General features: G+C 61.2%; 8 protein-coding genes across 8 annotated transcripts; all 8 read left to right on the forward strand.

The window, feature by feature from the left end:
• Nucleotides 1-524: 524 nt before the first annotated feature.
• Nucleotides 525-2,672, forward strand: LMJF_32_3440 (conserved hypothetical protein; the record flags this gene model as incomplete). Its single annotated transcript, XM_001685618.1, has 1 exon — nucleotides 525-2,672. One exon carries the CDS (start codon nucleotides 525-527, stop codon nucleotides 2,670-2,672), a length of 2,148 nt encoding a protein of 715 aa, XP_001685670.1.
• A 2,894-nt stretch (nucleotides 2,673-5,566) lies between these two features.
• LMJF_32_3450 (conserved hypothetical protein) lies at nucleotides 5,567-7,243 on the forward strand (the record flags this gene model as incomplete). The annotated part of the gene is made up of 1 exon (XM_001685619.1): nucleotides 5,567-7,243. The coding sequence occupies one exon, from the start codon at nucleotides 5,567-5,569 to the stop codon at nucleotides 7,241-7,243; it is 1,677 nt and encodes a 558-aa protein (XP_001685671.1).
• A 2,155-nt stretch (nucleotides 7,244-9,398) lies between these two features.
• LMJF_32_3460 (putative exosome-associated protein 2) lies at nucleotides 9,399-10,337 on the forward strand (the record flags this gene model as incomplete). Its single annotated transcript, XM_001685620.1, has 1 exon — nucleotides 9,399-10,337. The coding sequence occupies one exon, from the start codon at nucleotides 9,399-9,401 to the stop codon at nucleotides 10,335-10,337; it is 939 nt and encodes a 312-aa protein (XP_001685672.1).
• A 1,634-nt stretch (nucleotides 10,338-11,971) lies between these two features.
• On the forward strand, nucleotides 11,972-13,675 carry LMJF_32_3470 (putative RNA-binding, protein; the record flags this gene model as incomplete). Its single annotated transcript, XM_001685621.1, has 1 exon — nucleotides 11,972-13,675. The coding sequence occupies one exon, from the start codon at nucleotides 11,972-11,974 to the stop codon at nucleotides 13,673-13,675; it is 1,704 nt and encodes a 567-aa protein (XP_001685673.1).
• A 1,015-nt stretch (nucleotides 13,676-14,690) lies between these two features.
• LMJF_32_3480 (conserved hypothetical protein) lies at nucleotides 14,691-16,601 on the forward strand (the record flags this gene model as incomplete). The annotated part of the gene is made up of 1 exon (XM_001685622.1): nucleotides 14,691-16,601. The coding sequence occupies one exon, from the start codon at nucleotides 14,691-14,693 to the stop codon at nucleotides 16,599-16,601; it is 1,911 nt and encodes a 636-aa protein (XP_001685674.1).
• A 2,900-nt stretch (nucleotides 16,602-19,501) lies between these two features.
• Nucleotides 19,502-21,556, forward strand: LMJF_32_3490 (putative DEAD/DEAH box helicase; the record flags this gene model as incomplete). Its single annotated transcript, XM_001685623.1, has 1 exon — nucleotides 19,502-21,556. The coding sequence occupies one exon, from the start codon at nucleotides 19,502-19,504 to the stop codon at nucleotides 21,554-21,556; it is 2,055 nt and encodes a 684-aa protein (XP_001685675.1).
• Nucleotides 21,557-22,572: 1,016 nt separating this feature from the next.
• LMJF_32_3500 (conserved hypothetical protein) lies at nucleotides 22,573-24,087 on the forward strand (the record flags this gene model as incomplete). Its single annotated transcript, XM_001685624.2, has 1 exon — nucleotides 22,573-24,087. The coding sequence occupies one exon, from the start codon at nucleotides 22,573-22,575 to the stop codon at nucleotides 24,085-24,087; it is 1,515 nt and encodes a 504-aa protein (XP_001685676.2).
• Nucleotides 24,088-26,173: 2,086 nt separating this feature from the next.
• Nucleotides 26,174-27,688, forward strand: LMJF_32_3502 (conserved hypothetical protein; the record flags this gene model as incomplete). Its single annotated transcript, XM_003722330.1, has 1 exon — nucleotides 26,174-27,688. One exon carries the CDS (start codon nucleotides 26,174-26,176, stop codon nucleotides 27,686-27,688), a length of 1,515 nt encoding a protein of 504 aa, XP_003722378.1.
• Nucleotides 27,689-27,796: the final 108 nt, after the last annotated feature.

Here is a 27,796-nt window from a genome sequence, read left to right on the forward strand (position 1 = left end):
CCTCACTCTCGCGAAGTGAGAGGAACTAGGCGAAGGCGGAGGCACTGTGGCTAGCACAGCGGGACCGCATTAACATGTGCAGCTGCTTCCACACACGCCGCACAGCATCCTGCTCCGCCTCCTACTTGGCTTTCGCGCCTCTCCTTTGTTATTCCAACACGTTTTGCTCTTGCGCTGGGCACGACCACCTTCCGCTTGCTCAGTTTACTTGATTGCCCGCATCCATCACGTCTCCCTCTTCTCTGCCCTCTTCTTCGTTCTTCAAACGATGCGACTGCGGGCGCGGACATCGGAGATGCACCGCATCGGTACCCGGCTTGCACGTCATCTGCGAGACGGCTTGCATGAAGCTAGAGTGGATAAAACGTAAACTCCTGCGTAAAAGTGCGCGTGCCGCCGCAGGCCACTGCGTCGCACAATCCCGCAGGAGCGCAGCTTCGCCCATTGTGGACGGCGATGCCACCGCCTCCTCGCCGACGGCGTCCCCGTCACTCAAGCAGAGCGCGTACGTAATCGCAGAAAGGATGGAGCCGTCGGGATGCGCATGTCTGCTCGTGGGGCGTCGCCGGCAGAAACCGTCCTTGTCTTTGCCTGCAAGCCCGCGTCGTCGTGTGGTGATCCCTGGAATCGTGCCGGGCACGGTGCTGCGCACGCGCGCCTCTGTTGTCGAGTGGATTCACAAGTGCAGGCAGCTTCCGGCTTCCACCGAGTACACGGTGCTGATGAGGAGCGGCAAGCAGGTTCCACGGCATGCAGCCGACGCGGGGCTGGCAGCGCTGCCTTGCGGACTGGCTGCTGCAAACGCGTGTCAGCGATGTCCGTGGATGGCGGTCGGAAACAGCGGCGAGAGCGCTGCGGCAAAGCACACCTGCTGGCGCACGTCTCTTGAGAGTGCGGCGCGAAACATGTGGGCGTCGTCCGCCATCGCGGACGGAGCTACAACCCTGACCCGCACCCACGACGATGCCATGCGCTGCTGTTCGTTTCTGGAGCCTTTCGCGATACAGGTGACACCGAACCGACTCCTGGGCCTTCAGCTGTTCTTTGTGCCACTGGAGTGGACTGACTCACCGGCGTCGTCGCGCAGCCGTCTCGCAGGCTCCGCAGCGCCCGCCTGTGGCACACCCGCTGCTGCGACGGCGGTGGTGTGCATTGAGCGAGAGGGCCTGTCGCGTCCCTTGTCTGTTGCTGCTCATGTATGCCGCAGAGAGCCGGCGTCACCGGCCGCTGCTTCAGGCGGCGTCGCGGAGCTCTCTCCAGAGGCACTCGACCTTACACAGGAGTGCCTGCTGGAGTCGCTGGAGCAGAAGCGGCTGGTCCCCGCTCTCCAGCGGTGGGCCACGCAGCTCCCCACCTCCACCCAGGCGCGGCTTCTTGGCGTCTTCATTTCTCAGCCGTTCACATGGGCGCCGCACTCAGAGACGACTACATCGCTGCAGGTGATTCTTGTGGTGGAGCGCAACACGGACGTGCTTGGCATGCAGAGCCCTTTGTGCAGCCCGTCCCACCCCGCCGACCTCCTCTCCACTGAGGAGCGGCAGCTGGTGGAGGTTGTCACCGCGGCGGCGCCGCTAATCAATGAGGTCGAGGTGCTTGTGTGGGTGCAGAGCACATGCGGCGAGGCACGGGGGACAGCTGCCGCAGAGACCGCTCTTCATCGACTCTACCCAACTCTCAGTCGCGATGCCTTACCGGCGGATGTGCGGTGCGAGGATTGGCAGAACGGGTGTGACCTTGTCAAGGGTGGGACGGAAGCGCGCAAGCTGGTGCGCGGTCAAGTGACGCAGACAGTTCGCTGCTGGTGCCAGCCGCTGCGCAAGGAGTTGTCGATGAACCTCCCTCCCTATCACGCGGCGTTATGCGCTGTGCCTCTTCCATGGTTTGGTAAGGCGTGCCGCCGCCGTCCTCAGTCGAGGCCCAGCTCGGAGCATCGCACAGCGTCGTCCCCTGCACTAGACATCGGCGCCGCCGCTGGCAAAGCCGAGCGCGCATTCGCCAGCGCCTGCTCACAGCGGCTTCCGTGGGTTCCGACTTTCTGGCGCCACCCCGGCGCGCTCGACGCCTGCTGCTCCGTGCTCCTCAGCGTCCTCCTTGAGGGCACGATCTTGCCCACCAGGGCGACATCTGCGGTCACCGAGAGCGACACGCCGCGTCGGCCAGGGAGCGTCGAGGTGTGCGCCCCTCGTCTCTCTGCGCACTTGTTTGCAGCCGCGGAGGCAGATGTTGGCGCAGCGGCCGGGCAGACGATTCTGGACGGTGCAGTCGTGGCACTCGCGGGAGAGGCGGAGCGCGTAGTCGCTCTCAGCGGGAAGTCGGAGCAGGCCGGTCATTTTGCCTCGTGTGGTGCACCGTTGCCACCGACATCATTTTCTGAATTGTCGGCGCCTCGTCGCGTGCTCGTGTCCGTGCGAGAGGGCGACGGGGCCGCTACAGCTGTGACGACGGCGTTCGTGAAGCAAGTTCTGGGCTCAGTCCATACACAGCCAGCGCGCTTGTGCTTGTACGAGTGCACTTCCACCATGAAAGCGGCGGCACTCGGCGCGCAGGTTGCCGCGACACTCCAGCACGCGCAGCGCGTCGGTCAATCGGTCTCTGTCGACACCGGCATCGTGGACGTTGATCCGCTCGCCTCGTCGTTTGTGGCGTACGCATGTGTGTCCGTGCATGTGTGAGGAAACAACCGAAGAACCGTTGCCACACTGCTTCGCCACGCGTCTGCTTTGTCGAGAGAAGAAGGACCGTCACCGGCACGGGTAGAAGCAGTAACGGCTCGTGCCTTGCGTGTTGTCATGGGCGTGCCCATCGCACTGCCCAACTCCCCCTTCTTTGTACGCGCGCGCGCATGTCTTCACACACTCCGTCCGCGTCGAGAGCGGCACGGCGATACGGCCAACACAACAGAAAACGCGTCAGTTGCACTTTGCCGCCACTGGCAGTCCCAAAGCGGGTGCAGCACGGGTCGCCGACACGAAACACAAGCCGTAGGAGGACGAGCCCATCTTCATGGGCCGCTAAGCGTGGCTGCATCGCTCGCCCTCGCCCTTCTCTGCAGCTGGGCAAATGGGTGTTACGAGGTAAGATGCTTCTGCTATGAATTCCTCCCCCCCCCTCACACACACACACACACACACACGCACACCTCGTTTCGCTCCGCTCTCTCCATCTCTCCTTTTGCTGGACGCCCTTGATTCTCACGGTTTCACCCTTCCTGCGACTCACGCTACCCATCGCACCGCTCTATCGAGCGAGCGAATGTGCAGCGCTGTACGTTGATGCAACTTGCACCAGAACGCCTACGCCGACAAACAAAGTCGTATACGCAATTCTTCTTTTCCTTGGGCACTCCCTGGTCAGAGACCTGTGTATTTGTGCACTATCCTATCCTCCACGCAGAGTCAAGCACACGAGAATGTACCGTGCGTCGCGCCGCTTCCTCCACACACCGTCGATTCGGTTCACGTACGCCCTTGCCAAGAGCTGTGGAAGCACCGCAGGTGCAGGCGCAACGGCCACCCCAAGTGCGGCGAAGAGCGCACCTAGGCAGACCATTCTCGCATCCTTCGACGAACTCCCGAAGCACCTCCGCCCTCATGTGTTTGAGGAGATCGAGATTGAGATGATTCACATGGGCGGCGCCGCCTCGTACGTGCCGAAACATCTCCAGAAGAAAAAGAAATAGGCGGCAGCGGTAGTGCTTGTAACTCGCCGATGAGCGAACGAAGGAACGGGGCACACACGTATACGCGCACGCACACGCTCCCTGTGCTGCACATCTGCCACTTTCCCACCTGCAAAGGTACCGACGAATGCTCGCGAGCCACATGGAGCGAGCGGCGCAGGGGCCAGCGGAGGCGCGGTCTCGCTTTCCCTCCATGCCAGGCATCCGTCAGCACTCCTGGTACGATGAACCCACTCGCAGACTCATCGACACAGCTGCACAGCTATCGCAGCAAAGTCGGCGCTCTGCTTTTCACCTCTCCCTTCCTCTTTCGTCAAGCCGCCCATGGAAGAGGTGAAGACGCAAGTGGACGCGAAGGGCAGTGGACAGGCCAGTTAGCGCGACCGTTCCCAGCGGCAGCAGAGGGGAAAGTTAACACGTACACACACACACACACACACACACACATATATATATATATATATAAAGCGCCTTCAATCTTTTTCTGTGGTCATCTTGTGTATTCGTTTGTGTGTGTGAGTGAGTGCCGACTGCACATTCTCGTCACTTCGCCATCAATTAGCCATCCTCTGATAGTGTGTGCGTAGGTGCGCTGCTGTGCCGTTCACAAGCGGTTACGACGGTGCGTTGTTGTAATGTGAGCGTGTCTTACGCTGAAGCGAGTGGATCTTTCTTGACTATCTCTCTCTCTCTCTCTTGCGCTTGCTGTTGGGTGCGCGCGCTGACGAATGTGTCTGGGCTTGTGCCTCGCCTCTGCAATTGCGAGCCGAAACGAACGACGAGACGGGCAAAGAAGGGACGTGGCGCGCGTGAAGCGAGGGGGACTTTGCATGCATACGTCGCAGAGCGCCGCCCCCAACGGGACCAGTGCAGCAGCTCTACACTGCATCTCTCCTTCTCTGACACCGGCGCCAGCAGGGCCTCAACGGCCCGTGTCCTTTTCGGAGTGGACGCCATCGGGCGAGGGGCAGGTGTGGAAAAGAAAACAACATAAACACGATAGTTTGCCGTTTCGCTCTCTCTGTGGTGATGCAAGCAGTTGTTCGAGGGGCACTGCCACGGCAGCTGATGGACATGCGCATACTCGCATATATGCATGTGGATGAGTGTGCACGCACACAAAAACACGCATATAGGGCCGCCCTTTCCCCCTTTTCAAGAGGTGCCGGCTCTCTTTTTCAGCGGACGAGTGCGAACAGTCGGCCGCAACTCTGCTCGCTTCCTCTCCTGCCGTCTGTCATCTCCCACTCTGCCTTTTCTCCGCATATGCTCGTCACCTGACTCCTTCTGCGTGCGCTACACACCTACAATCCTCTTTATATGTGTGCGGGGCGGGGAGGGGGCTCATCATCTTGCAGAGCATACACCTCCTTCCACTGAGCAGGACAGCACGCGGCCATTCGGCGTCCGAGTGCACTGGACATTACTCGCTCCACTCTGAGTACCGACACAAGCGCTCCTCAGGGACACACGCCTGGGGGTCGCAGAAGCGCAAGGTTTCCAAACGCACTGCTGCACGCCGACGACACTCTTCTTACTCAAACTCACCCTACACAGCAAGATCGTAGGCGATCCGCGGGGCGGGGGGGGTAGCAACAGGTATCAAAGATTACCCTCCTTTTCCCGCATCCAGCCTAGTAGAAACCCCAAATAGCGCCGTGCACGCTTGCGATGAACACGACACGGCGGTCCGCTGCGCCCGGTGGGCTCAGCAGCAACAGCGTTGCTGTGCAGCGCACGGGCGGATCACCGAATACCACACTACGCTCCGCCACACATCTGGCATGCACCGACACTAGAAAGGCGGACGGCAGAGATCTGATTGTGACGCGCGGGCTGCAGCAATTGCTGGAGAACGAGCGCAAGTACCGTCAGGTTGAGGAGAGCATGTCCGGTCCCGCGCTGGGTGGAAAGCCAAAGACGAAGGGGCAGCGCCGCAGCGTTGGACAGGCGCCCAATTTCATTATCTGCTACCTGTGCGGGCGGCAGTTCGGCACCGCCAGCATTGACATTCATCGACCCCAGTGTTACCTGAAGCGACTGATCGTCTGGGAGCGCGGTGACCCGGCTATTCGCGGCCCGAAGCCGCTGAGCCCGAAGGAGCACGAGAAAATGATGAAGGTGCGCACAGCGAACGCGGAGCCCGCTGGTAGGCTCGCCACAGGAGGCGGCTACTCCTGTGCCGGCCGCATTGGTGGCGGTGGATTTGGGAGGCAGGCACCTTTGAGTGACGTGGAGCTCTACAACAAATTGCAGATGGAAGCATTCAACGACACGGCGCTCTCGCCCTGCCCTAACTGCGGCCGCACGTTCTTACCAGACCGTCTGCAGGTTCACATGAAGAGCTGCAAGCCTGGAAAAACGGCAAAGCCGGTCCCAACAGCCGCCTCCCGTGTTGCTCCTCCCGTGGCCACGCCGTCGGCGGCGACTACAAGCGCCTCCCCCGCCTCGGCGAAGGACAGACGCATTCGCGCGACAGGTGCGTACAAGGTGCCCACAAACGCCGGCGCGGGTGACGTGCCCCCTGGGGCCGAGCCCTCTCGCAAGCCGTCACACCACACCATGCCGAGCTACGCCCTCCCGAACGAGGAGAACGCGGGGGACCAGATGCCGCCCACGAACGCGTGGTCGTCGCGCAATCTGGACCGCGCCGGGAGCGAGTCGAACACACGCGTCCTCGCTGTTAACGCCCCGAACGGTGCAGCCGCAGTTCCCAAGGCACCGAGCCGCGACGTAATTGAGGTGGTGGTTGAGGTGGATGTGGAGGACACGAATCCGCCATCGCCACGTGCCGACACCGAGCAGCGCCTCTCCTTCGTGGCAATGACGGGTGCCGACCCGGACATGCTTGGCTCCTCGGCGCCGAACCGGCCGGCTTTGATGGAGCCGAGCGTGGCGCCGTCGCCCACCTCCTCGCCCCCGGCCACAAATGCGCACGCGAACGGCAGCAACAGCAACGGCGCCGGCAACGTGCCCCTTTCACAGAGCACTTGGCGAGATAGCGCGGCTGGCAGTCAACCGCACGGGCACGGCATGCCTAGCACCGTGCGCGCCGCTGACGCGCCTGGGGTGACAGAGGAGAAACAAGCCGAGGGCGCCTTTGGGGCGGACGTGCACTACAACCCCGCTACTGAGCATGACTTCGCCGTGCGAGGCGGCCTTGACGGTGGCGCGGAGGGGGAGCACAACAGCGCTAAAAAGATTCGGCTGAACAACGTATCCCATTTCAAGAACGTGCCGTCGCGGTTGAATGTGCAGCGGCAGTCGACGGAGGCGGATCTCGTGCCGTGCACGTACTGCGGGCGCAAATTTCTGCCGGGGCGGGTGCAGAAGCACGAGGATTGCTGTATCGATCGAAGCAAGCCTTTGACGGCGCGAAAGGGCGGGGCGCTGCCGGCGCGGCCGAGCACCGGTGCAGCAACCCCAAGGCTCGCGAAGCCGACACCGGCAGCGCCGGCTGTCGAGAGCGCTGCGACGGGTAAAGCGAAGTTTTGCGGGGGCTGCGGCTGCAAAAAATCTGAACCCGATCAGAAGTTTTGCACGGAGTGCGGGCACAAGCTGTAACGCGTGTGTGCTCAAGAGTGGGGGAGGTAGAAGTAGGGATGAGGTGAAAGGGCATGTTGGGAGAAGCCAGAAAAAGAAAGGGCCAGAGCAGCGAGCATGGTGCAGTGGGAGGTGTGTGTGTGTGTGTGTGTGTGTGTGTGTCCCAGGCGCATGGATGGTAGTTGCTGCGTTCACTTTTGCCCCGCTGCTCTCTCTCTCTCTCTCCTTATCTGAGCTTGCGATCTGGCGCCGAGTCCAGACGGGTTCGTTCTCTCACTTCCCGTTACGTTTGTGAGCGTCTCTGGGAGCATCTTGCTCATCTTGTTCGCTCTTGTTGTGCTTCAAGGACGATGAACGCCAGCGGACGTGTTGGGTATGTGTGTTTGCTTGTGCGCGTATTCTTCGTCATGCATGCGGACGCGTACCGGCATTGGTGTTCACGTGTGGTTGCCCGTACGTGTCTCTCTGCGCCCTCTTGCTGGCTCTGGACACCGTGGGCGAGAATCGCAAGTCCACCGCCGGAAGGAATACGAGCGACTCCATTTCTTGCTAACGCGTCTGCATGGGCGAGCTGCATATGGGATGCGCCAGCGCCCGCAGCCGCACTTTTCATTTTCTCTGCTTTCCTTCTCCGCGCCCTTTTTTTGTTTTGTATTTTTTGTTTTGCGTTGTCGTCGTCAGACTCCCGCGCGCGCTCATCTTTTGCCGCTATGTGGCCGGAGCTTATGCACGTGCATGCGTGCATGTGCCTTGCGTAGGTGTGCTTTTCTCTTACAGTGTGTGCGCATGTGTACACTCACATACACACACACGCACCCACATAGGTATATGTATACATTTAAATGTATGTCTCTCTCTCTCTCTCTGTGTGTGCGTGTGCGTGTGTGTGTGTGTGTGCACGTTTTCGTCTGCGTCCCCTCCGCGGCCTCCTATCTTTGTCTTACCTGCCCTCTCCCACCCCCACGTGCTGCCCATCTTCCTATTCGGACCTCCCTTGCACTCACCAGGATCTTCACTCTCTCTGCCCCTCCCCTCTCTCTTTCTCCTGTTTTGCAATGTCCTGCGTGCGTTGTCTCGTGGCATAACACGCGTGCATGCATTCCTTCACACTCGCACGTGCCACTGACCCTCACCGATGCCTCTCTTTGTACAAGGTGCAGAGCATCACCTCCGCTAGCAGGCAGACGAGACACGTCCGCACAGCGCATGCGGTTTTCCGCGTGTGTGCGCGCGTGTGCGTGCGCCTGCACGTGCGTGCATGCTCACATGTATGTTCATGTTTTTCCGTCACGTATTCCAACACACACGAACATCAGCGTAGAAAACGGGGCTTCCTTTGTTTTTCTGTCGTCGCGCGTCTTGTTCCATCTCCCCCCTTTTCCATTCTCCCTTAGTAGATGCGTGTGTAGCTGTGCATGTATTGTGTATATGTGTCTGTGTGTCGGCGCAACGGTATATGCTCGGATGTGCAGGTCGGAATCGAAGCGTGGGCGAGATTGTACGCGTTGATGTGTTCTCACGTGCGTGTGTCACTGCTCTTCGTACTTCCCCTGTTACTTCATATATATGTTCACTTGTGCTGTTGGTTTCGTAGTCCAGCTGAGCGAACGTGAGGCAGCAAGCACCGAAGAAGCGGAAGCGCGCACACTACAGACGTGCCCGCTCTCTCTCCCTCTCGCTTCTCACGGTTTTTGATCAGTTGCGACGGAGCGACGATGTCTATTGGCAACTTCGCGTGCACACCACGCAAACCTCACACATGGACAGGCCACGCTTTTGGCGTGCGGCTCTGCTGCGTTGCCCTCTTCTTCTCACCTCATGTATGCGGAGCGGTGGCGACGGGCATTATGCAAGCAGTCTGGGAGGGGTGTGGAGGCAAGCGTGATTCATGCGCCGTGCCCCCCCCCCCCCCCCCCCAAAAAAAAAAAAAAGAGCACCACGGATCGGATCCGGAAACACAAACAAACAAACAAAACATGATGTTGCCTTTCCACCCCTTCGCAACTCCCGACTCAAACTCTTTCCGTGCCGTTTTTGTGCATCGCCGTGCTCTTTCCTTCCTTCCTTCCTTTTTTTTTCGTCCTCCTCCCTCACAGTGCGTCGCACGCAGTCCCTCTTTTGCTTCCCCGGGATTCTTTTTTGTGCATCTACGACCGCTCTGCAGCGGTGCGCAAGGATGTCTCTTGCACCCAACACCGGCTCGGTCGAGCTGAAGGCCTACAGCGCGCATGCGTCCCTCCTGCTCGCAAGAGGTGAGCGGATCGACAAGCGCGCCTTCGACGAATGCCGCCTACCCGCCATTGTACGCGAGGAGCGCGTTGGCGGCGCTACAGTGGCTGGTGCGGGGGACGGAAGCCCGCAAAGCTCCGCAAGCAGCAACATGACCAGCACCTATACCGTGTTGGATGGCAAAAGCCTTGCCGCGGTCATGTACACGGACGCGTACGGGACGTGCATTCAGTGCACTGTGCAGGGGCTGCTGGGTCCTCCTCGCCCCGAGCAGCCAGCGGCCGGCCGTCTCAATGTGCATGTCGAGGCACCGTTTGTCGAGCACTTGAGTGGCGGTGCAACAAGCACCAACTACCGCTCCTTTCAGTACATGATTGCGAGCGGCAACGCCGATCTGCCGCTACGGCAGCTGGAGGGCTACATCGGCACCGTGCTGGACGGCTGCTTTGATTTAAGCCAGCTGAGCATTTACGCGGGCGAAGCGTGCTGGGTGCTGAAGGTGAGCGTCCTTCTCTTGAGCGTTGACGGCGGGCTGCGCGCCGGCAGTCTCCACGCAGCCCTCGCGGCGCTCCATAAACTGCACCTGCCGCGGATTCGACTGCCGAATGGCGACGTTATCGAGGGACGCCAGGTGCAGCTGTCCTGCATGCCGGTGGCGTGCACCTTCGGGTTCTTGGCTGGCGCGCAAGTGCGGCTCGTGGCAGACACCACGGCCATCGAGGAGCATGTTGCGGACGGCCTGATCACAGTGGTTGTGGACGAGGCGGAACGGATTCTTAGCGTGCACCACACCGGCCGTTGCCCGTTGCTTGCGCAGGCGCTGACGGCCGCCGCTCAGCAGTGGGCAGCGGCCTCTGGCTCAATGCGCAAGGCTCTGTACGGATAGTACCGCTGAAACTCCGGTATGACGGCTGCTTCTTTCCTCTCACTAATAGGCGCGTGCGAGTACATGTGTGTTCCGTGGAACAGCGATATCGCGCGCACGCTAAGGTGGCAGGGGGGGGGACGCGGCTGCCCGCAGCGGACGCGTCTGTCTTGTCGCCAGTGCTTCGGCATGTCGCCGCGGCCTTTTTCAGGTGCCCGCATCTTCTTGTACACCGTGTACCTCTCGCGTAACGCCCTTAAAGAACATGACGAAATCCGACGCGGAACAGAGCGCGCGTTCACGCGTGCTTGACAACCCTTCATCTCACTTCGCCACATACGGGCGCAAAGGCGTCTGAGTGGCACATCTCTCATTTTGTGCAGAGGGGGGGGAGGGCGGGTCAAGAGAGAGTGGGTAAACCAAGCAGTAGAGAGGCGAGAGGGAATCATGGGGGCAGATAGCATGATCAGTTCTGGCCACGCACCCGTATGCATCTCTCCTCTCCTCTGTCGTTACGGCTCCTCGCCTGCCTCTTGTTGCTCAGCGGCGTCAGACGCCGACAGCGCGCAGGCAGATGCCCTTTTCTTCATGCCGTGCGCACGTTGACCTTTCTGCGCTGCCCCCATCCCCCCCCCCCCCACCGCTTGCGCTCTTTGATTCTTCGCCCTCCGCTGGTGGCGTGGCACGGCTCTCGCTTCTCCACTGCTTTTTCGTGCTCCACCCGCCCCTCCCTCTCCGCTTCTTTTTCGGATAACCCCATCCCCCTCCCATCCGCGTACACCGTGGTCGTGCGTGCACCGATGCGAGAAACACGCTCTGTGTGAGGAAGGAGGCGGAGGACTTGGATGTGCCCTGAACGCCGGCGCCGCTTCGCACAATGACGCTCACAAACGTGCGGCAGCGAAGGCGTGCCTTGGCCATGATGATGCCGACGACGAACCCTCGCGTGCTCTCCTCCGCGCCCGCTCCCTGTGCCTCCTTCCGAGGCCGGCAAGTGAGTGCGCGCCCGCCCCTGCGGCGAGGGACCCCTTTCTTGTGTTGCGTCTGTCTGCTCATCTCATGCGTTGTTGTGCGCTCTTCTCGGGACGCTACGATGCGCCGAGATCCGGCGGGGAGGGCGATCGGGTTTTGCTCTCTCTCTCTCTCTCGTCCCGGTGGAGGCGGTGGCGTTGCGCTGCCTGCCGGTGCTACTTCCAGCATCGATTGCCGTGGACGGGGAGGGCCCCGAGACCTTGTGGTCTCTTGTCTGCCGTTGTGCCTCGACCGCCCGTGTCTTGAGAGTCAGCCCCGCCCGTGCGACCGTCTGCATGCCTCCACCTGGCGGTGCCGGAGACTGGAAGGACATGCGGCTTCGCGCTGTCGCCCGTATACCAGCACACCATATATATGTGTGTATCGCGTTGCTCCTGAGTAGGACGCACTGTACACCTGGCGGTGCAGCCCTCGGTGCGACTCTCGCTTCTTCCATCTCTGCCCCCTCTTCTCCCTCACTCTGTCTCTCGCGCCCGCAAAGGAAAGGGAAGGGCTCGCTTAGGCATCGACAGCTCCAGTTTCGCTGGTCGGTAGAAGCGCGCGTGTGGATCATCCGAATCCGAAAGGGAAACGAAAAAGGAGCGCACAGCGGCACAGGAAATCGCATCCCACGACCAGCAACGATGGACTTGGCGGCCGCAGATCTTCAGAACTACCAGCTGGCTCGCCAGCTGCACATGTTGCCTCAACTGTACGATGTTTTTGTTTCGCAAGTGATGTGCTACCCGATGTTCTACCAGTCGCTCCACCCTGCTGTGCGGCAGCTAGCGCGTGTGGTCTTGCTGTCGCTAAACCGCCGCTTCAACGCCAGCGCGAGCGCCACGGGGGAAGCGCCTGTTGCGCGGCGCTACCAGGTCGACAGCATGCGCCTGGTTCTCGCGTTTCTTTCGTTCCCGGAGTACCACACCGATCGAGTGAGCTGCGTATCCCGCCTCATTGCTGCCGCTCCGCTGAACAAGCTGGAGCTGGGCACCCCAATGCAAGGGGTTGTCGCCGCCCCTTCGGGGAGTCGTGAAGCTACACCAAGCACCTTGACTCCGCAGCGTGCGGACCCGCCCATCGCCACTACGACACCGTCCGAGCTGCTGTTACCACCGCAGGTGGTAGAGGACGCGTCATCCGGAAGAGCATCCGGCAGCGCTTCCCCGGCCAGCAAGCCTGCACATCCACCGACGGCAGCCGCCGCGGCTGCCGTGACGGGCGTGCTGTCCAGGGCTCTGTTTTTTATCCGCCCAACCGCGGCCACGGCGCACGCAGACCGCACGGCGCCGCATTTTGGCGAAACAGCGCACCTCTACGTGCGCATGGTGCACCCACATCAGCTCAATGAGGAGTCGCTGAACCCGTACTTTGGCCGCTACGGCCAGGTAGATGTTACGCCACTACAGCGGATACCTGTGCAGCGGTATGTGCAGTACCTTGGGGAGACTGCCACGGAGGCGCTGCTTCACCTCTTCCCGTCCACTGAGTCGGGCGACACGCTCTACGTGCAGGACTTCATCATCACCGTTGATTCCCATCAGAACGCGCTGTACGCGGTGCGCCATGCGTACTGCAAGGAGCTTGTCTGCATTGCCCTTCACGACGCGACCGCAGGCGGTGGCAGCAACACTCATTGCTTGGCAGACGTCAACAACTGGATGCGGCGGCACGCGTTTGTGTGGCGGCTCCGCGCTAATCCTCGCGCCGTCGCGAGTGAAGCGTCGGCCGCTGCAGCCGCTGCCGCGCACTCCTCCGCAGCGGCCGAGAAGCGGCGCAAGCGCGCGCGTGCGCGGCGTCGTCGGCACGAGCGGAAGATGAAGCGCCGCTCGATCCTCGGCATCGCTGTCGACGACACGTCATCCACGGCATCATCAGAGGAGAAGGTCACTGGGAAGGGTGCAGGCAGCAGCGCCAGCAGCAGCGGCGGCAGCAGCAGCTCTGACTCGTCTTTTTCCCCCACAAGCGATGGCGACAGCGCAGCGGACGACTTGGAGGGCTTTGTACCGGACATTGTTATCGACGGCTTCCCGTACTGGACGACGGAGGACCAGCTGAAGGTGTTGCTGCAGCAGTACGGCACCGTCGCGGAGATGCGGCTCTCCGTAGACGACTTGTCCGGCGCCTTCACCGGCTGTGTACTGGTGCGCATGGCGTCCGTGGAGGAGGCGCTGGCCCTCTCTCGGGCGGTGCACAATATCCTCTACCGCGGCTATTCTCTCATCAGTGGCGTGGTGAACGAGCGGCTGGAGGTGGTGGCGCTCGAGGATGGCCGGGAGGTGCGCGTGCAGTCCATTCCAGATCAGGTGCCGCCCGACCCCACGCTGAACGAGCGTGTCTGGGTCTGATGGGGGTGGGGGGCTGAGGGTGGCAGAGCCCGCATGTGGCTCGAGGAAGAAAAAAATTGGATACTGTAGTGCGTGCGGGCGCTTGTGCGTTGTGAAGCGCACACCAATAGCCACAGTTGCGCGACTAGGAACGTGCCAGGCCCAGCAAGCGTGCGTCTCGAGGGTCCCCACTACCGGTAAAGGACCACCGCCAGGAAGCAGAGGGAGGAGACGGCGTTGGACGCACATCAACTCTCTCCTCACTTGGGGGAGGAAGCGAGAGGAAACGCTTGCGTGGGGCGAAGACGAGCGGGTGGCACGCGACAGGACGTTTTGCGCTACCGCTCTGCAGATGCCCGCCATGACCATCGACGCCATCGGCGAAAGCGGCAGAGGACGGGCGGAGGATGAGGACGGGCGGGCTCACAGCGCCGGGCGCTGCCTCCCCCCTAGTTTGTCGTTTCCCGTCTCTCTCTCTCTCTCTATGTGCGTGCGCGTGTCTGCCCGTGTGGCGCACAGGCAACCACGCCAAGGAGTGGGAATCGTGTGCGTGCGCCTTCAGCTACGCCGGCAATGGCTGATGTATACCCTCTCTTACAGCCGTGTGCGCACCAGCGCCAGCACCCACGCGCCCTTCTTTCTCTTAACGCTATCCATCGTCCTCCTCCATGACGGCCCTCTCTCTCTCTCTCTCTCTTGCTGACGCACGCGTGCCCCCTTTTTCACCCTCCTTATTCCTCACCACTACAGCGGCGTGGCCTCTCACTCGCCAACATTCGCCACCATCACGCACCCGTTCACTTGTGCGCGCCCTTGGTCGTTTCCCTTGTCTGTGGTCGTTGCACATATATCGGGGGTGGGGTGGCTCTGGTGTCTGAACCGGGACGACCCACCAAGAGGGCCTTCTTCACACTCGCACGTGCATACAGGCGTCTGCGCACGGACGTATCGCATTGATCGACCGTGCGTGAGTGGCCGCATCCCCTTCCACACACTCGCTGGCACACACGTACAAATACATCCGCGAGAGTGCGTCATGTCTGCCGAGAAGCCAAGGAAGATACACGCGAAGCGATCCTTCTTGGCGCCGCTGTGTGCGCCGGAGCCCCTGACGCCTTCCAATGACAAGGGGAAGTCCTCGGCGAGTGCGGTCAAGCCGTGGGCACCGACAAGTGCTCTGGAATGGCTACAGCTTGCCTCGCACCTTCTTATCGCCAGCGGCGGCAACGGTGAGGCAGAGGAGCGCGTGCTGATGGTGTGCGAGGAAGCCGCGGTGATGCTGTTAGAGGAGGACGCCAAGAGCCGCGCCAGCGCCAAGTCCAAGGCGCCGACTGTGGCGGAGGCGGAAGCTGCCGAGTACAGCACCAAAGAGGGTGGCGACGCCCATGAGGCAGTGGAAGGCAGCGCGGCCTCCGGCGACGGTGGCCAGAGCGCTTTCGCTGCCGCCGAGGAGGAGCCCCCATCGACCGAGCGTCTGCAGGCCGCATACTTGCTCACGGCGGCCGCGGTGGCTGCAGCAGAGGCGCATAGGCTTCCCGCGGCAGCGTCAGCCGTTCGCTTGGCTCGCGCCGCAGTTGAGGCGTACCGCTGCCCAATGACTGCCTGCACGCTGGCGATGGCCTGTGTGCGGTGGGGGATGACGAGTCGCGACATCAACAGCCGCGCCGCGGCCTTTCAGACTGCGTTTTCCGTTATCACCGCAGCAAGCAGAGATATACTGGAGCGCGAGACGCTCCCCGAAGAGGATGCTGGGTACGTGCTGCGCATGGCCTGGATGCTCGTCGGCATGGGCGCCGCAGACAACGCCCGCGATCAGCTGATGGTGGTACTTCAGCACAACCCCAAGAGCTACATGGGGCTGCTGCTTCTGACCCTCCTGCACGCCGCGGAGGGCGACTACGATGACGCCAACACGGCCGTCATACATCTGCTGAATGGGCACCCGAACGACGTGGTGGCGGTTGTCGTCCACGCGGCGGTCCAGCAAAAGTGCCGGCTGCCAGAGCCCACTGATGAGCATGGCAGGGACGCGGCCGCGGAGGAGCTGGCGGTGGCCATGGCGCGTATCGCGACGCTCGGCGACGAGGCCGCCAGCGCAGCGGCGGCCGCTCTGAAAAAGAAGTCACTGAAAGGATTGTGCACGCACTGCGCGCCCGACGAGGACGTGGAAGGGGGCCCGAAGCATTCCTCCGGGGAGCTGAAGCGGCGCGTTGTGGGGCACTGGGCACTGCTGAGTCACGTCGCCACGCGACTCGGATGCACAGCGGTGGCGGAGGTCGCCATAGAGGCGGGCACGGCCGCCGTTGCACAGAGCAGGATGCTGTATCGGCGTTCTTTTGCCGATCTGCAGTGCAGCCAGGCGCGTCTCTCGCTGATCCGCCTCAGGGAGGCCGTCGCGGCGCAGCAGGTGCACCACGGCGGCGGCCCGTCTGTGCCACTGGTACGTGATGTGAACCTACTGGGCACCCTGGACTTCAACACCGCCGCCTCTTCTGAGCTGGCGCACATGGTCGCCGGCCTGCCACTCACCTCCGGCGTTGCAGATACGGTGCGCGGCACATTTTCGCTCTTCTCCGGCTCGGCGATGCAGCGCTTGCTGCCGTCGAGGCTATTCGATGCCGTTGCGTCCACGCTGTTGGCGGCGGTGGAGGCATGCCCGAACCACGAGGAAGGGCACACGCTGCTTGGTGTGACGCGCCTCTTGGAGGCTTTGCAGCTTGACTTGCCGTCTGCTACTCGCCACAATCGGCTGCAGGAGGCTGGGCGGCACTTTATGAACGCCATGCGAGCCGAGGCGGCGATGCCAGAGGCGTACCTTGGCGCCGGCGTCGTGGCCGAGGCGCAGGGCGCCACAGACGAGAGTTTCGACTTCTACACCTCTGCTGCGGAGGTGTCGGTGCAGGCCCCGCTGATCCCTTGGCAATACTTTGACTACCTTTATCAGTAGTAGTACCGACGTAACGCACATCAGCCCTCCATGTACGCATCAGGCGTGTATTATTGTGGGTTTGTGTCTGCGTTGGCTGCTTCAGCTCAGGAAACGCACTGCTAGATCTCGAGAGGAAGAAAAAGAGAGGTAGAGGAGAGTACGCCGCGGTATCCTGCGCCTCTCTTCTTCCTCTCGCTGTACTCTGTTGGGTGCTGCACTTTTGTCGACGCCCCCTATTTTTTTTTTTGCTTTCGTCGGTGTGTTCGGTGCCCCCCCCCCTCCCGCCCTACCACGAGAGCGGTGTGACTGAGATGGCGCACGCATGCATGATGAGGAAACTGTGTGCTTTCATCCGTCGATGCATGAGGTGGGATGCTTCCGTGCCCCTCACTTTAGCCCTCGTGATCGACAAGGGGCGGGTGGACGCACTACCTGTCGCGCCATGTGTGGAATCCCAGGGTTCAGTACCCTTCCCCCTATCTATGCCAATGCCGAACCGCTTCTGGTGGTGACAAGGCCAAGCACCTACGAGGTAGGGTGGGGGAGGTCAGCTGGATTTATCGCTACTACGGATGTCGGCGGTGACGTCCTTGACGGGCGTTGCGTCGGGGAGACGTGCATCAGCGAACCGGCTTGTGCCACCCACATGATGGGCGAAGTGCCACCGTGACTCCAGCGCATTGCACCCGGCCTTCACACTGCCCGCTGGTGTGGGGAGCCGGCTCCACCACGGGAGGGGCGCCACGCGACGGCCTGCAAAAAACAGAGTCGGCAGCGTTTGAGGCGGAGACTTTGCTCTGCGATGACGGAGTTGGTGCATTGCTGGAACGCGCGCGTCTACGGCTGCCTCGCACGGCGCGATGAGGGCCTGTCGCAGGGCTAGAGGTGGGGGGGGGGTGAGGTTTCTGCGGATGCTGCTTGGCAGAGTGAGCACGTTGAAGAAGAAAAAAAAACAGCGCTGTCATTCTCGTTGTGAGAGGGAGGTGTCGTCGCCTCTCTCTCTGCGCGGAGGTGGCCACGAAGGGTGGCCGATGTTGTGTACAAGCTGGTTGGGCAGGGAGGGGGCTGTGTGTGTGTGTGCTTGTGTCTGTCTGCACCCCTTCTTCTCCGCAGTTCCCGATCTTGGATGATGACGCTAGCGCGTGCAGGCAGACACAGCTCTGCGTGAGCAGCAGAAGGAAAGACCACTGCAAGAAAAGATAACATTTCCTGTGGATGCTTGCACAGCCCTCACGTTGCCTCCGAGTGAACGTATTCTTCACTACTCGTCCGCAGGAGTGTGCGTCGCGTGCTTCCTTCCCTCCCCTATATTCGGCCTCCTTCCTCGCTTGCTCTCTTGTGCGTTCATTTTTTCTGAGCAAAACCGTTCTCTCCATGCCACTCCCCGGCATCATCGCTCGACACACACACACACACACACACACACATACATACACATATATCTGAAGACGCTGACAAAGGCTTTGTGCGTGCCCCAGGTGACGTGATCAAGTTATCCATCCTCCACTGAAGTGCGTCGTCGTCCCCCTCTCTTGTGCGTTTCTTTGGCCTACATACCATCACTGAGACATGTCCGCGCTCAATATCACCTGCGCCGGTGCCGTGTATCACGGCTGCGCCACCCTGGAGGTGATGCGGTACCGCTGCCCGCAGTGGCAGCCCGGCAGCGACATGCCCGTCAACGCCGCCCCCGAGGACGCGGATGAGGCGGTGGAGGATGCTGGCGAGGATGTGGCCGCCGAGGCGTCTGTCTCCATGGAGACACCTGAGGCAAGCGAGGAGGATGCGGAATAGAACGTGGAGGCAGCTCACACGAGGAAGGAAGGGCCAGGATGGCGAGGTATCGAACACCCAGCGGACGCAGTCGGCTCGTGGCACCGTGAGACTGCCGCGCTTTACACATTTGCAAGCCCCTCTTCCCCCTTTCCTCCCTCTCTGCCTGCCTTGCCGAGACGACTGCTGAACGAGAAGCGGCGATACAAGTAGTAGCACATCTAGGACACTCCACCGAACCATTACTTGCCGGAATAAATAGTATTGAAACGACGCAACGCAAGCAGATGGACACGAATGCTTGTGCATTACGATGCCGCAACTGGCATCCCATGCACCACCTCCGCATATCCCCTTCTTCCACTGCCTGCGCTGCTGTAGCCTCTTGCACCGATCGACGTGCGCCATCGTCATGTGCACGAAGGAGGCGCGTGGGTACATCGAGTAAGAGAGAGAGAGCTGTACGCGGAGACTACAGTTAGCGAAAGCGTGGCTGTTGCTAGCCTCTGTGGGTGTCTTGTCTGTGCCTCTTGTCTGGCGCGCTCCCCTCGCTGTAGGCCACTTCGTTGAGCACACACAAGCCCCGCCCTCCCACCCTGCAGTGAAATGCAAACCCCACTAGCGCGTCTCTCTCTCTCTCTCTGCCCGACACTTCTTTCTTCCCATGCAAGGCATCATCCAGTGGGCACGGACGCACTCTGATGGCAGATGTGCCGCGCTGGGACACACAAAACTTGTACAGATGCATACGCACACGCGCACTGGCTGTTGCATCCGCCTTGTAAGTAGATTTTCTTCCTCCCTCGTCTTCAGCCTACTCTGAACCTCACCACGCCTAACAAGCCGATCTCGGGCTCCCTCCTCGCCTTTTCAGGGCTTCACCTTATCCCGTTCGTTTTGACTCACGTCCGCACCGTTGCGCAAGAGGCTGAGTGTGCGCACTGGGTCTGTCTCTCCTCTCTCCCGCCTCCTGCTGGTGTGTGCGCGTCTCTGGCGCACTCGATCTCGCTGTGAAAGTGCCACTCCCCCTTCCCACAGCGCAGACGGTGCCGTGGAGGCGGTGACGGCGCACCTCCGACGTTCGGCTTGATAGAGAGGGAAAGCAGCAACAAAAAAGGCCGCTGGCCGGTGCAGTGCAGCTCGCAATGCTTCGCAAGTGCCCCTTGCGGCGGTGGCGTCCAGAGAAGCGGCTGCCGCTGCGCTTCCGGGATGTGCCGGAGGAGTTCACCGACCTCCGCACAGCGGACAGCCGCCCAGTGCTCTTCACCGCAAAGCGACCAGCCCCGCTGCGCGACGTGACGCGTCTCAGCGATGTGCTGCTGGATAACACGGCTCTCTCGACGCACAACCCGGAGGATATGGCACAGAAGCCGGTGGCTGTCGTCGCCCCCGAGCGCATGGGGCTCCCGGCTCAGCTCGTCTGGTACTTGGAGCACCGTTTCCTCGACACCAACCGTAGCCTCTCCACGACGGCCACCGCCGCGACATCTTCGGCGTCCTCCTCCACATCGTTTCAGGGCTTCACTGTTGCGCAGGCACGTATCCTGCAGCACATGTACGCCACGCAGGACGTCGCTGTCTGTGCCCCCACCGGCACGGGAAAGACGTTTGCGCTGTGTCTCGGCGTCGTTGCGCGACTCATGCGCGATGGGCCCATGAAGCTACTCACCACCATCATCCTTGTCAGCAACGACTATCTGTGCTGGCAGGTGGAGAGGTGGCTGCAGGAGATGTGGTGGTACCCAAACGACGATCGCCTGGTCTTCGCCGCCACGAGCAACCTCACTGAGGAGCACGTGTACCGCCGACTGACGAAGGAGATCGTACGGGATGCGAGTCAGACGCGAAAGATTGTCGGCACCATCGACAACCGGCCGTACGTCGTGGTCACGACACCGGACGTGCTCTGGCGCTTCTACCAGCGCCGCCGCGCTGCCATTCAGAAGCGAGAGCAGCGCCGCAACCGAAAAGGCTACTCCTTCTCCCTCATGCCGGTCCTCTCCACGGTCGACCTCATTGTGGTGGACGAGGTGGACGAGGTGATGCCGTCGACGCAGCCGGGCGCCGCCGGCAATCTGCTGCTCAAAGAGTTGTTCCGCTACACCAAGTATCAGGCCCCCGTGCAGGTGGTCTTGACGAGTGCCACCCTAGCCGGGTCGACGGTGAATCACATTCGGCGTTACATGAAGAAGAATCTGCTGGCGGACCGCACAGCGCGGGTGTTTGAGGAGGCTAGGGAGTCGGCCACGCGGCTGGCCGCCGTCTCGGACACGGTTTCACGCGCAGCCGTGCCGCATGGCATTCGGCATCTCTTCTACACGGCTGACACCCAACGGGAGCAGCGACAGTGTCTCGCAAAAGTGTTTGCTGCGACGTGCCCCAGTCTGCACCCGCTGCGCTCCGGCGAGGGCGAAGCAGGGGATGGCGAATCGTCGGACCCCACAAGCGCCGCCGCCGCAGCGCATCAGGACTACATTCTCCTCATTCTGCCGGACTGTGCCAAGGTGGAGGACTTTATCAGCCACGTCCTTCTCCCGGGCCAAGCGGATGCGCTGCGGATCCTCGGCTCACAAGATGACGCGCGGTGCACCGACTACCTCGTGGAACGGCTGGACCATACAGTGCAGGTTCAGCAGCAGCAGCGGCGCCGTGCCGAGACGCGCAAGTTCATTCAGCGCACCGTGCGAAAGGCCGAAGCCTTGGACGGCGATGTGGGCTATCCCTCCTCTGCGCCGCAGCCTTCCCCTCTCTTTCGACGACTCGAGCGCGAGGTGAACGCGACGGCGGCACCCATCCACGCCGCGGCGAGTGAGTCACAGGCGCCGGCGCCGACGTCGTTGGCGACATCGCCAGCTGTATGTGCGGCCGACTCGCTGACAGCCTCGTCGTCTCCTCTACGGCCACCGCGGCGCTGCTTCATCACGTGCAACTGCAACAACGTGCGTGGACTGGATCTGCCACACCTCACCCACGTTGTCATTCTCGCCCAGCCGACCACCGCACTCGAGTACGCGCACTGGTGCGGCCGGGTCGGTCGCTTTGGCCGTCCTGGCGTGTCGGTGACATTAATGGCACGCAGCGCAACGCGCCACATGCACCAGTTCTGCGACTCTCTCGGGATCGCATTTCGTGTGGAGAAGCGGCATGCAGAGGTGGACGTTAACGCGGAGCGTTGGCTGAGCGGCGCCGACGCGGAGTAATGACCACACCTAAAATGGGCAAGCGCAAGCACTGCTTGCTGCCTTCACCCGCATCAGCTCACGCTGCACGCCACACCTCTTCGATGGATGCAGAGGAGCCGGAGGAGAAGGGCGCAGGACACAAGAGAGGACAGCATAGGACACGTATTGTAAGTGTGTGTGCGCCCTAGACAAGCGCGGTTGCCGCTAGTAATGTTGCTGCTGCTGTGGTATCATACAGCAGCGGCGATTGCACAGCTAGAGTCCGGTCCCGCCTCTTCTCTGCCTTTCGCTTGGCCCTACCACACGCGCCGGCAAGCAAGCATGAAGTGGTCCCCTTCTCCCGTGCCCGCTCCCTGTGCCTCCTTCCGAGGCCGGCAAGTGAGTGCGCGCCCGCCCCTGCGGCGAGGGACCCCTTTCTTGTGTTGCGTCTGTCTGCTCATCTCATGCGTTGTTGTGCGCTCTTCTCGGGACGCTACGATGCGCCGAGATCCGGCGGGGAGGGCGATCGGGTTTTGCTCTCTCTCTCTCTCTCTCGTCCCGGTGGAGGCGGTGGCGTTGCGCTGCCTGCCGGTGCTACTTCCAGCATCGATTGCCGTGGACGGGGAGGGCCCCGAGACCTTGTGGTCTCTTGTCTGCCGTTGTGCCTCGACCGCCCGTGTCTTGAGAGTCAGCCCCGCCCGTGCGACCGTCTGCATGCCTCCACCTGGCGGTGCCGGAGACTGGAAGGACATGCGGCTTCGCGCTGTCGCCCGTATACCAGCACACCATATATATGTGTGTATCGCGTTGCTCCTGAGTAGGACGCACTGTACACCTGGCGGTGCAGCCCTCGGTGCGACTCTCGCTTCTTCCATCTCTGCCCCCTCTTCTCCCTCACTCTGTCTCTCGCGCCCGCAAAGGAAAGGGAAGCGCTCGCTTTGAGATGACGTGTGGTAGGAGAGGAGCACGCTGAGTGCACGCTGGCGCATGAAGGGTTCATGGTACGTGGATCTGGCCGTAAAAGTGGTGATTAATGTGGCAGAGTTGTGCATTTTATGGATGCACCAGTGAATGTGTTCTTGCGGTTCGGCCTCTCACACTCGGAGCGACTCAACCACCTCCTCGAACGTGTCGGCACCGCACAAGCGGCTTTTAGGATAGTGGGGCCGAGGCAACAGGAGGGAGTTGCGCGGACGCCTGCTCATCCACATGACGGAGCCGACTGCGCTCGTGTTGGTGCGCCGTTTTCTGTGCATTCAGGGAGCTGCTCGCACACGTGCAAGGGGGAGGCTCACGATGAATTATGCGCCTCTCTGGCGAGACTCCCCCCCCTCCCCTCCCCTCCCCCGGCTTCCCACACATGTTATTGCCTTCATCGAACCCGATTCCGCTGCTTTTGCTTTCCCTCTCCTTCGCTGTTGCAACGGCGAACGCTTGGTGGTGGCGGCATTGGTGTTGGGCGAGCGGCTGACGTGCAGCACCCATTCAACGGACAAGAGCCTGCGCTCTCTGTCTACTTTACTCATTGCCATGCAGGTCTTCGCCGTACCTCTCCACGCTGCCTTATCTCCTATTGTGGCCGCGTCTCCTCACTGCGGTTTGCGTTCCCTTTAGGCGATCAGGTTACTTTTTTTGTGCCCCTCTTCCACACGGACACTAGTAGCATGGGCACGACGCACGAGTATGAACCTCCGGTAGCGATGAAGCCGCTGGAGGAGCTCACCGACGCGGACAGGCGCGAGATGAGAGACTTGGGCATCGGCGAAGGCATGTTTAACTGCATCCTCACCTCCTGCATGAAGTTTGCCCTCTCCGGCGGCTGGAGTGTGCGGAAGCATGACGCCAAGTACGACATCGTATGGGAGACGAAGCCCAGCCAGAACAGCAATAAACAGGCGATGCGGTTCACCGCCAAAGTGCCGAACTGCAACACAGGCTCTCTGGAGGCCATCCTCGTGGCCGACGAATACCTTGAAGACGACCCGAACGTCAGCTACATGTACAAGTACGATAGACTGCTGCAGCAGAACCATGCCGAGAAGCGCATCGCCGGTAATGTCACGGTACAGAGCACGCACTACGGAGCGCCGGTGATGTTCGTGGCGCCGCGGCACATAATTTCCTACGTCACACTCGGCGCTCTTCTCACGCCGGCGCAGCAGAAAGAGCTCTGGATTCGGCCCACTGGGCTCCGCGACCAGCTGGCCGACGCAGAGCGCAAGGACGACCTCATGGCGTTCACCCAGTGCTGCATCGACTACACTGGGGACGCCGTAGAGCTAAGGAAGGGCAGCGAGCGCGGCCACGTATACAGCTACTCGTTGCTGGGACAGGAGGAGCCGGACGGCTCCATGACGGTGACGATGACGTTGGATATAGACCCTGCTGGTAAATTGCCGGCGAAGGTGGTGGACATGAGCAGCGACGAGCAGCACAAGAAGATGCAGCGGATCGTTGAGCTGCTGAAGGCAAAAGGTCCACAGCCGCACCTGTGCAGCGTCTACCAAAACACACGCGACTTCCCCTTTCGCAACCCCTCCAAAGGAGAGGGGGAGGGGAAGCGAAGCTGAGCAGTGAAGGCGCCGTCATTGAAGCAGGGCGAGGGGGAGGGGGGTGCTGGGCGTGGCGCAATGACGGTGCTAACACGAGCTCCTTTTTTTCCACGCAGGTCGTTGAATGACATTAACGCTCATGTGCACACAGACACAGACACAGACACAGACACAGACACAGACACAGACACACGCACACTCACGCTCGCCTCGCCGCTCACTGTCTCTGAACGCTTCTCGTGTTGCTCGCCTCTTTTTCTGCTTTTTTTTTCTGCTTTTGCTCGTTGCGTGTATCTTCGCGTGTGTCCACCTGCGTTGTTTCTCTGCACGCCACTAGACCTGCACTTGACTGAAGGCAGACCTCTCTTGGCCCGCTCCCGCTCCCCTCACGTCAGCGCTGCTTGCTTTACTATCCTGACGCGTGTGCGCATCTTCTCTCTTGCCAACCTCTATTGGCTGCTGGGCCACTCGCGCTGTCGTCAGCATTCTCATGCACTGTCCCAGCAGTGCGTCCAGCCCTTTCCCCTCATCCCACCCGACACACAAACGCCCACACTCATGTACACGGACGCTTGCGCTAGCCACACTGCAATGGGCGCGCGCGCGGGTGGGGTAGGGGTAGGGTGGTGCGCATATCTGCAGCACATGGTGCCACTTCTGCTTTCTTGTTTTGCTCTTCCCTTCAGTGAGCGGCGCACTTGTGTGTATGGGCGTCTGCCTCTGTCTGCGCGTGTCCCCGGTGCATGTCTGCAGCTGCACTTGTTAACGGCTTTGGTTGTGCGCGCGTTACGGAGCTGCCTTGCTGTTTCTCTTCCTCTTTTGTTTTCGTGAGTCGCTGCTTGCCTTCTTTGCCTGGGAGCGTCTGCGTATATTGGCCGACCGCAGCTCCACTTGTCACGTCTTTCATGCCCTGTCCACCACCGCTGCAGGTGCCGCCCGCCACCAATCCTCTCTCCTCCACACCCACACACCCCTCTCATCACCTTCGCATCACTCGTCTACCTACCGACTGCTGAGCCGGGTGCCATAACGATACGTGATAGCGCCCGGCCTCGTGGTGGTGTTGGTGGTGGGGAGCTGCTGCGGGACTGCCACGGTGACGGAGGATCACGAGGAGGTGCGCATACCCGCATCAATGGAATGCACAACGGCCTTTTCTTTCTGCCTTGTTTGCCCTCTCTTGAACGACATTGGATTTCAAAGAACGTTCAAGGGTCATCAGCGCGATTACTTGGGCGAGGAAGACAAGGAACCAGCTGATCCACACACCCACACCCGCCGACACATTCACACGCTTGTCTTCATGCGTTGTTTCTCTTGCGTGTTTATGTCGGCTTCTCTCTCTCTATACTCTGGTGGCGTGCCTTGGCCATGATGATGCCGACGACGAACCCTCGCGTGCTCTCCTCCGCGCCCGCTCCCTGTGCCTCCTTCCGAGGCCGGCAAGTGAGTGCGCGCCCGCCCCTGCGGCGAGGGACCCCTTTCTTGTGTTGCGTCTGTCTGCTCATCTCATGCGTTGTTGTGCGCTCTTCTCGGGACGCTACGATGCGCCGAGATCCGGCGGGGAGGGCGATCGGGTTTTGCTCTCTCTCTCTCTCTCTCTCGTCCCGGTGGAGGCGGTGGCGTTGCGCTGCCTGCCGGTGCTACTTCCAGCATCGATTGCCGTGGACGGGGAGGGCCCCGAGACCTTGTGGTCTCTTGTCTGCCGTTGTGCCTCGACCGCCCGTGTCTTGAGAGTCAGCCCCGCCCGTGCGACCGTCTGCATGCCTCCACCTGGCGGTGCCGGAGACTGGAAGGACATGCGGCTTCGCGCTGTCGCCCGTATACCAGCACACCATATATATGTGTGTATCGCGTTGCTCCTGAGTAGGACGCACTGTACACCTGGCGGTGCAGCCCTCGGTGCGACTCTCGCTTCTTCCATCTCTGCCCCCTCTTCTCCCTCACTCTGTCTCTCGCGCCCGCAAAGGAAAGGGAAGCGCTCGCTTTGAGATGACGTGTGGTAGGAGAGGAGCACGCTGAGTGCACGCTGGCGCATGAAGGGTTCATGGTACGTGGATCTGGCCGTAAAAGTGGTGATTAATGTGGCAGAGTTGTGCATTTTATGGATGCACCAGTGAATGTGTTCTTGCGGTTCGGCCTCTCACACTCGGAGCGACTCAACCACCTCCTCGAACGTGTCGGCACCGCACAAGCGGCTTTTAGGATAGTGGGGCCGAGGCAACAGGAGGGAGTTGCGCGGACGCCTGCTCATCCACATGACGGAGCCGACTGCGCTCGTGTTGGTGCGCCGTTTTCTGTGCATTCAGGGAGCTGCTCGCACACGTGCAAGGGGGAGGCTCACGATGAATTATGCGCCTCTCTGGCGAGACTCCCCCCCCTCCCCTCCCCTCCCCCGGCTTCCCACACATGTTATTGCCTTCATCGAACCCGATTCCGCTGCTTTTGCTTTCCCTCTCCTTCGCTGTTGCAACGGCGAACGCTTGGTGGTGGCGGCATTGGTGTTGGGCGAGCGGCTGACGTGCAGCACCCATTCAACGGACAAGAGCCTGCGCTCTCTGTCTACTTTACTCATTGCCATGCAGGTCTTCGCCGTACCTCTCCACGCTGCCTTATCTCCTATTGTGGCCGCGTCTCCTCACTGCGGTTTGCGTTCCCTTTAGGCGATCAGGTTACTTTTTTTGTGCCCCTCTTCCACACGGACACTAGTAGCATGGGCACGACGCACGAGTATGAACCTCCGGTAGCGATGAAGCCGCTGGAGGAGCTCACCGACGCGGACAGGCGCGAGATGAGAGACTTGGGCATCGGCGAAGGCATGTTTAACTGCATCCTCACCTCCTGCATGAAGTTTGCCCTCTCCGGCGGCTGGAGTGTGCGGAAGCATGACGCCAAGTACGACATCGTATGGGAGACGAAGCCCAGCCAGAACAGCAATAAACAGGCGATGCGGTTCACCGCCAAAGTGCCGAACTGCAACACAGGCTCTCTGGAGGCCATCCTCGTGGCCGACGAATACCTTGAAGACGACCCGAACGTCAGCTACATGTACAAGTACGATAGACTGCTGCAGCAGAACCATGCCGAGAAGCGCATCGCCGGTAATGTCACGGTACAGAGCACGCACTACGGAGCGCCGGTGATGTTCGTGGCGCCGCGGCACATAATTTCCTACGTCACACTCGGCGCTCTTCTCACGCCGGCGCAGCAGAAAGAGCTCTGGATTCGGCCCACTGGGCTCCGCGACCAGCTGGCCGACGCAGAGCGCAAGGACGACCTCATGGCGTTCACCCAGTGCTGCATCGACTACACTGGGGACGCCGTAGAGCTAAGGAAGGGCAGCGAGCGCGGCCACGTATACAGCTACTCGTTGCTGGGACAGGAGGAGCCGGACGGCTCCATGACGGTGACGATGACGTTGGATATAGACCCTGCTGGTAAATTGCCGGCGAAGGTGGTGGACATGAGCAGCGACGAGCAGCACAAGAAGATGCAGCGGATCGTTGAGCTGCTGAAGGCAAAAGGTCCACAGCCGCACCTGTGCAGCGTCTACCAAAACACACGCGACTTCCCCTTTCGCAACCCCTCCAAAGGAGAGGGGGAGGGGAAGCGAAGCTGAGCAGTGAAGGCGCCGTCATTGAAGCAGGGCGAGGGGGAGGGGGGTGCTGGGCGTGGCGCAATGACGGTGCTAACACGAGCTCCTTTTTTTTCCACGCAGGTCGTTGAA

This window comes from Leishmania major, chromosome 32 (genome assembly GCF_000002725.2).
Source record: "Leishmania major strain Friedlin complete genome, chromosome 32".
NCBI lineage: Eukaryota > Euglenozoa > Kinetoplastea > Trypanosomatida > Trypanosomatidae > Leishmania > Leishmania major.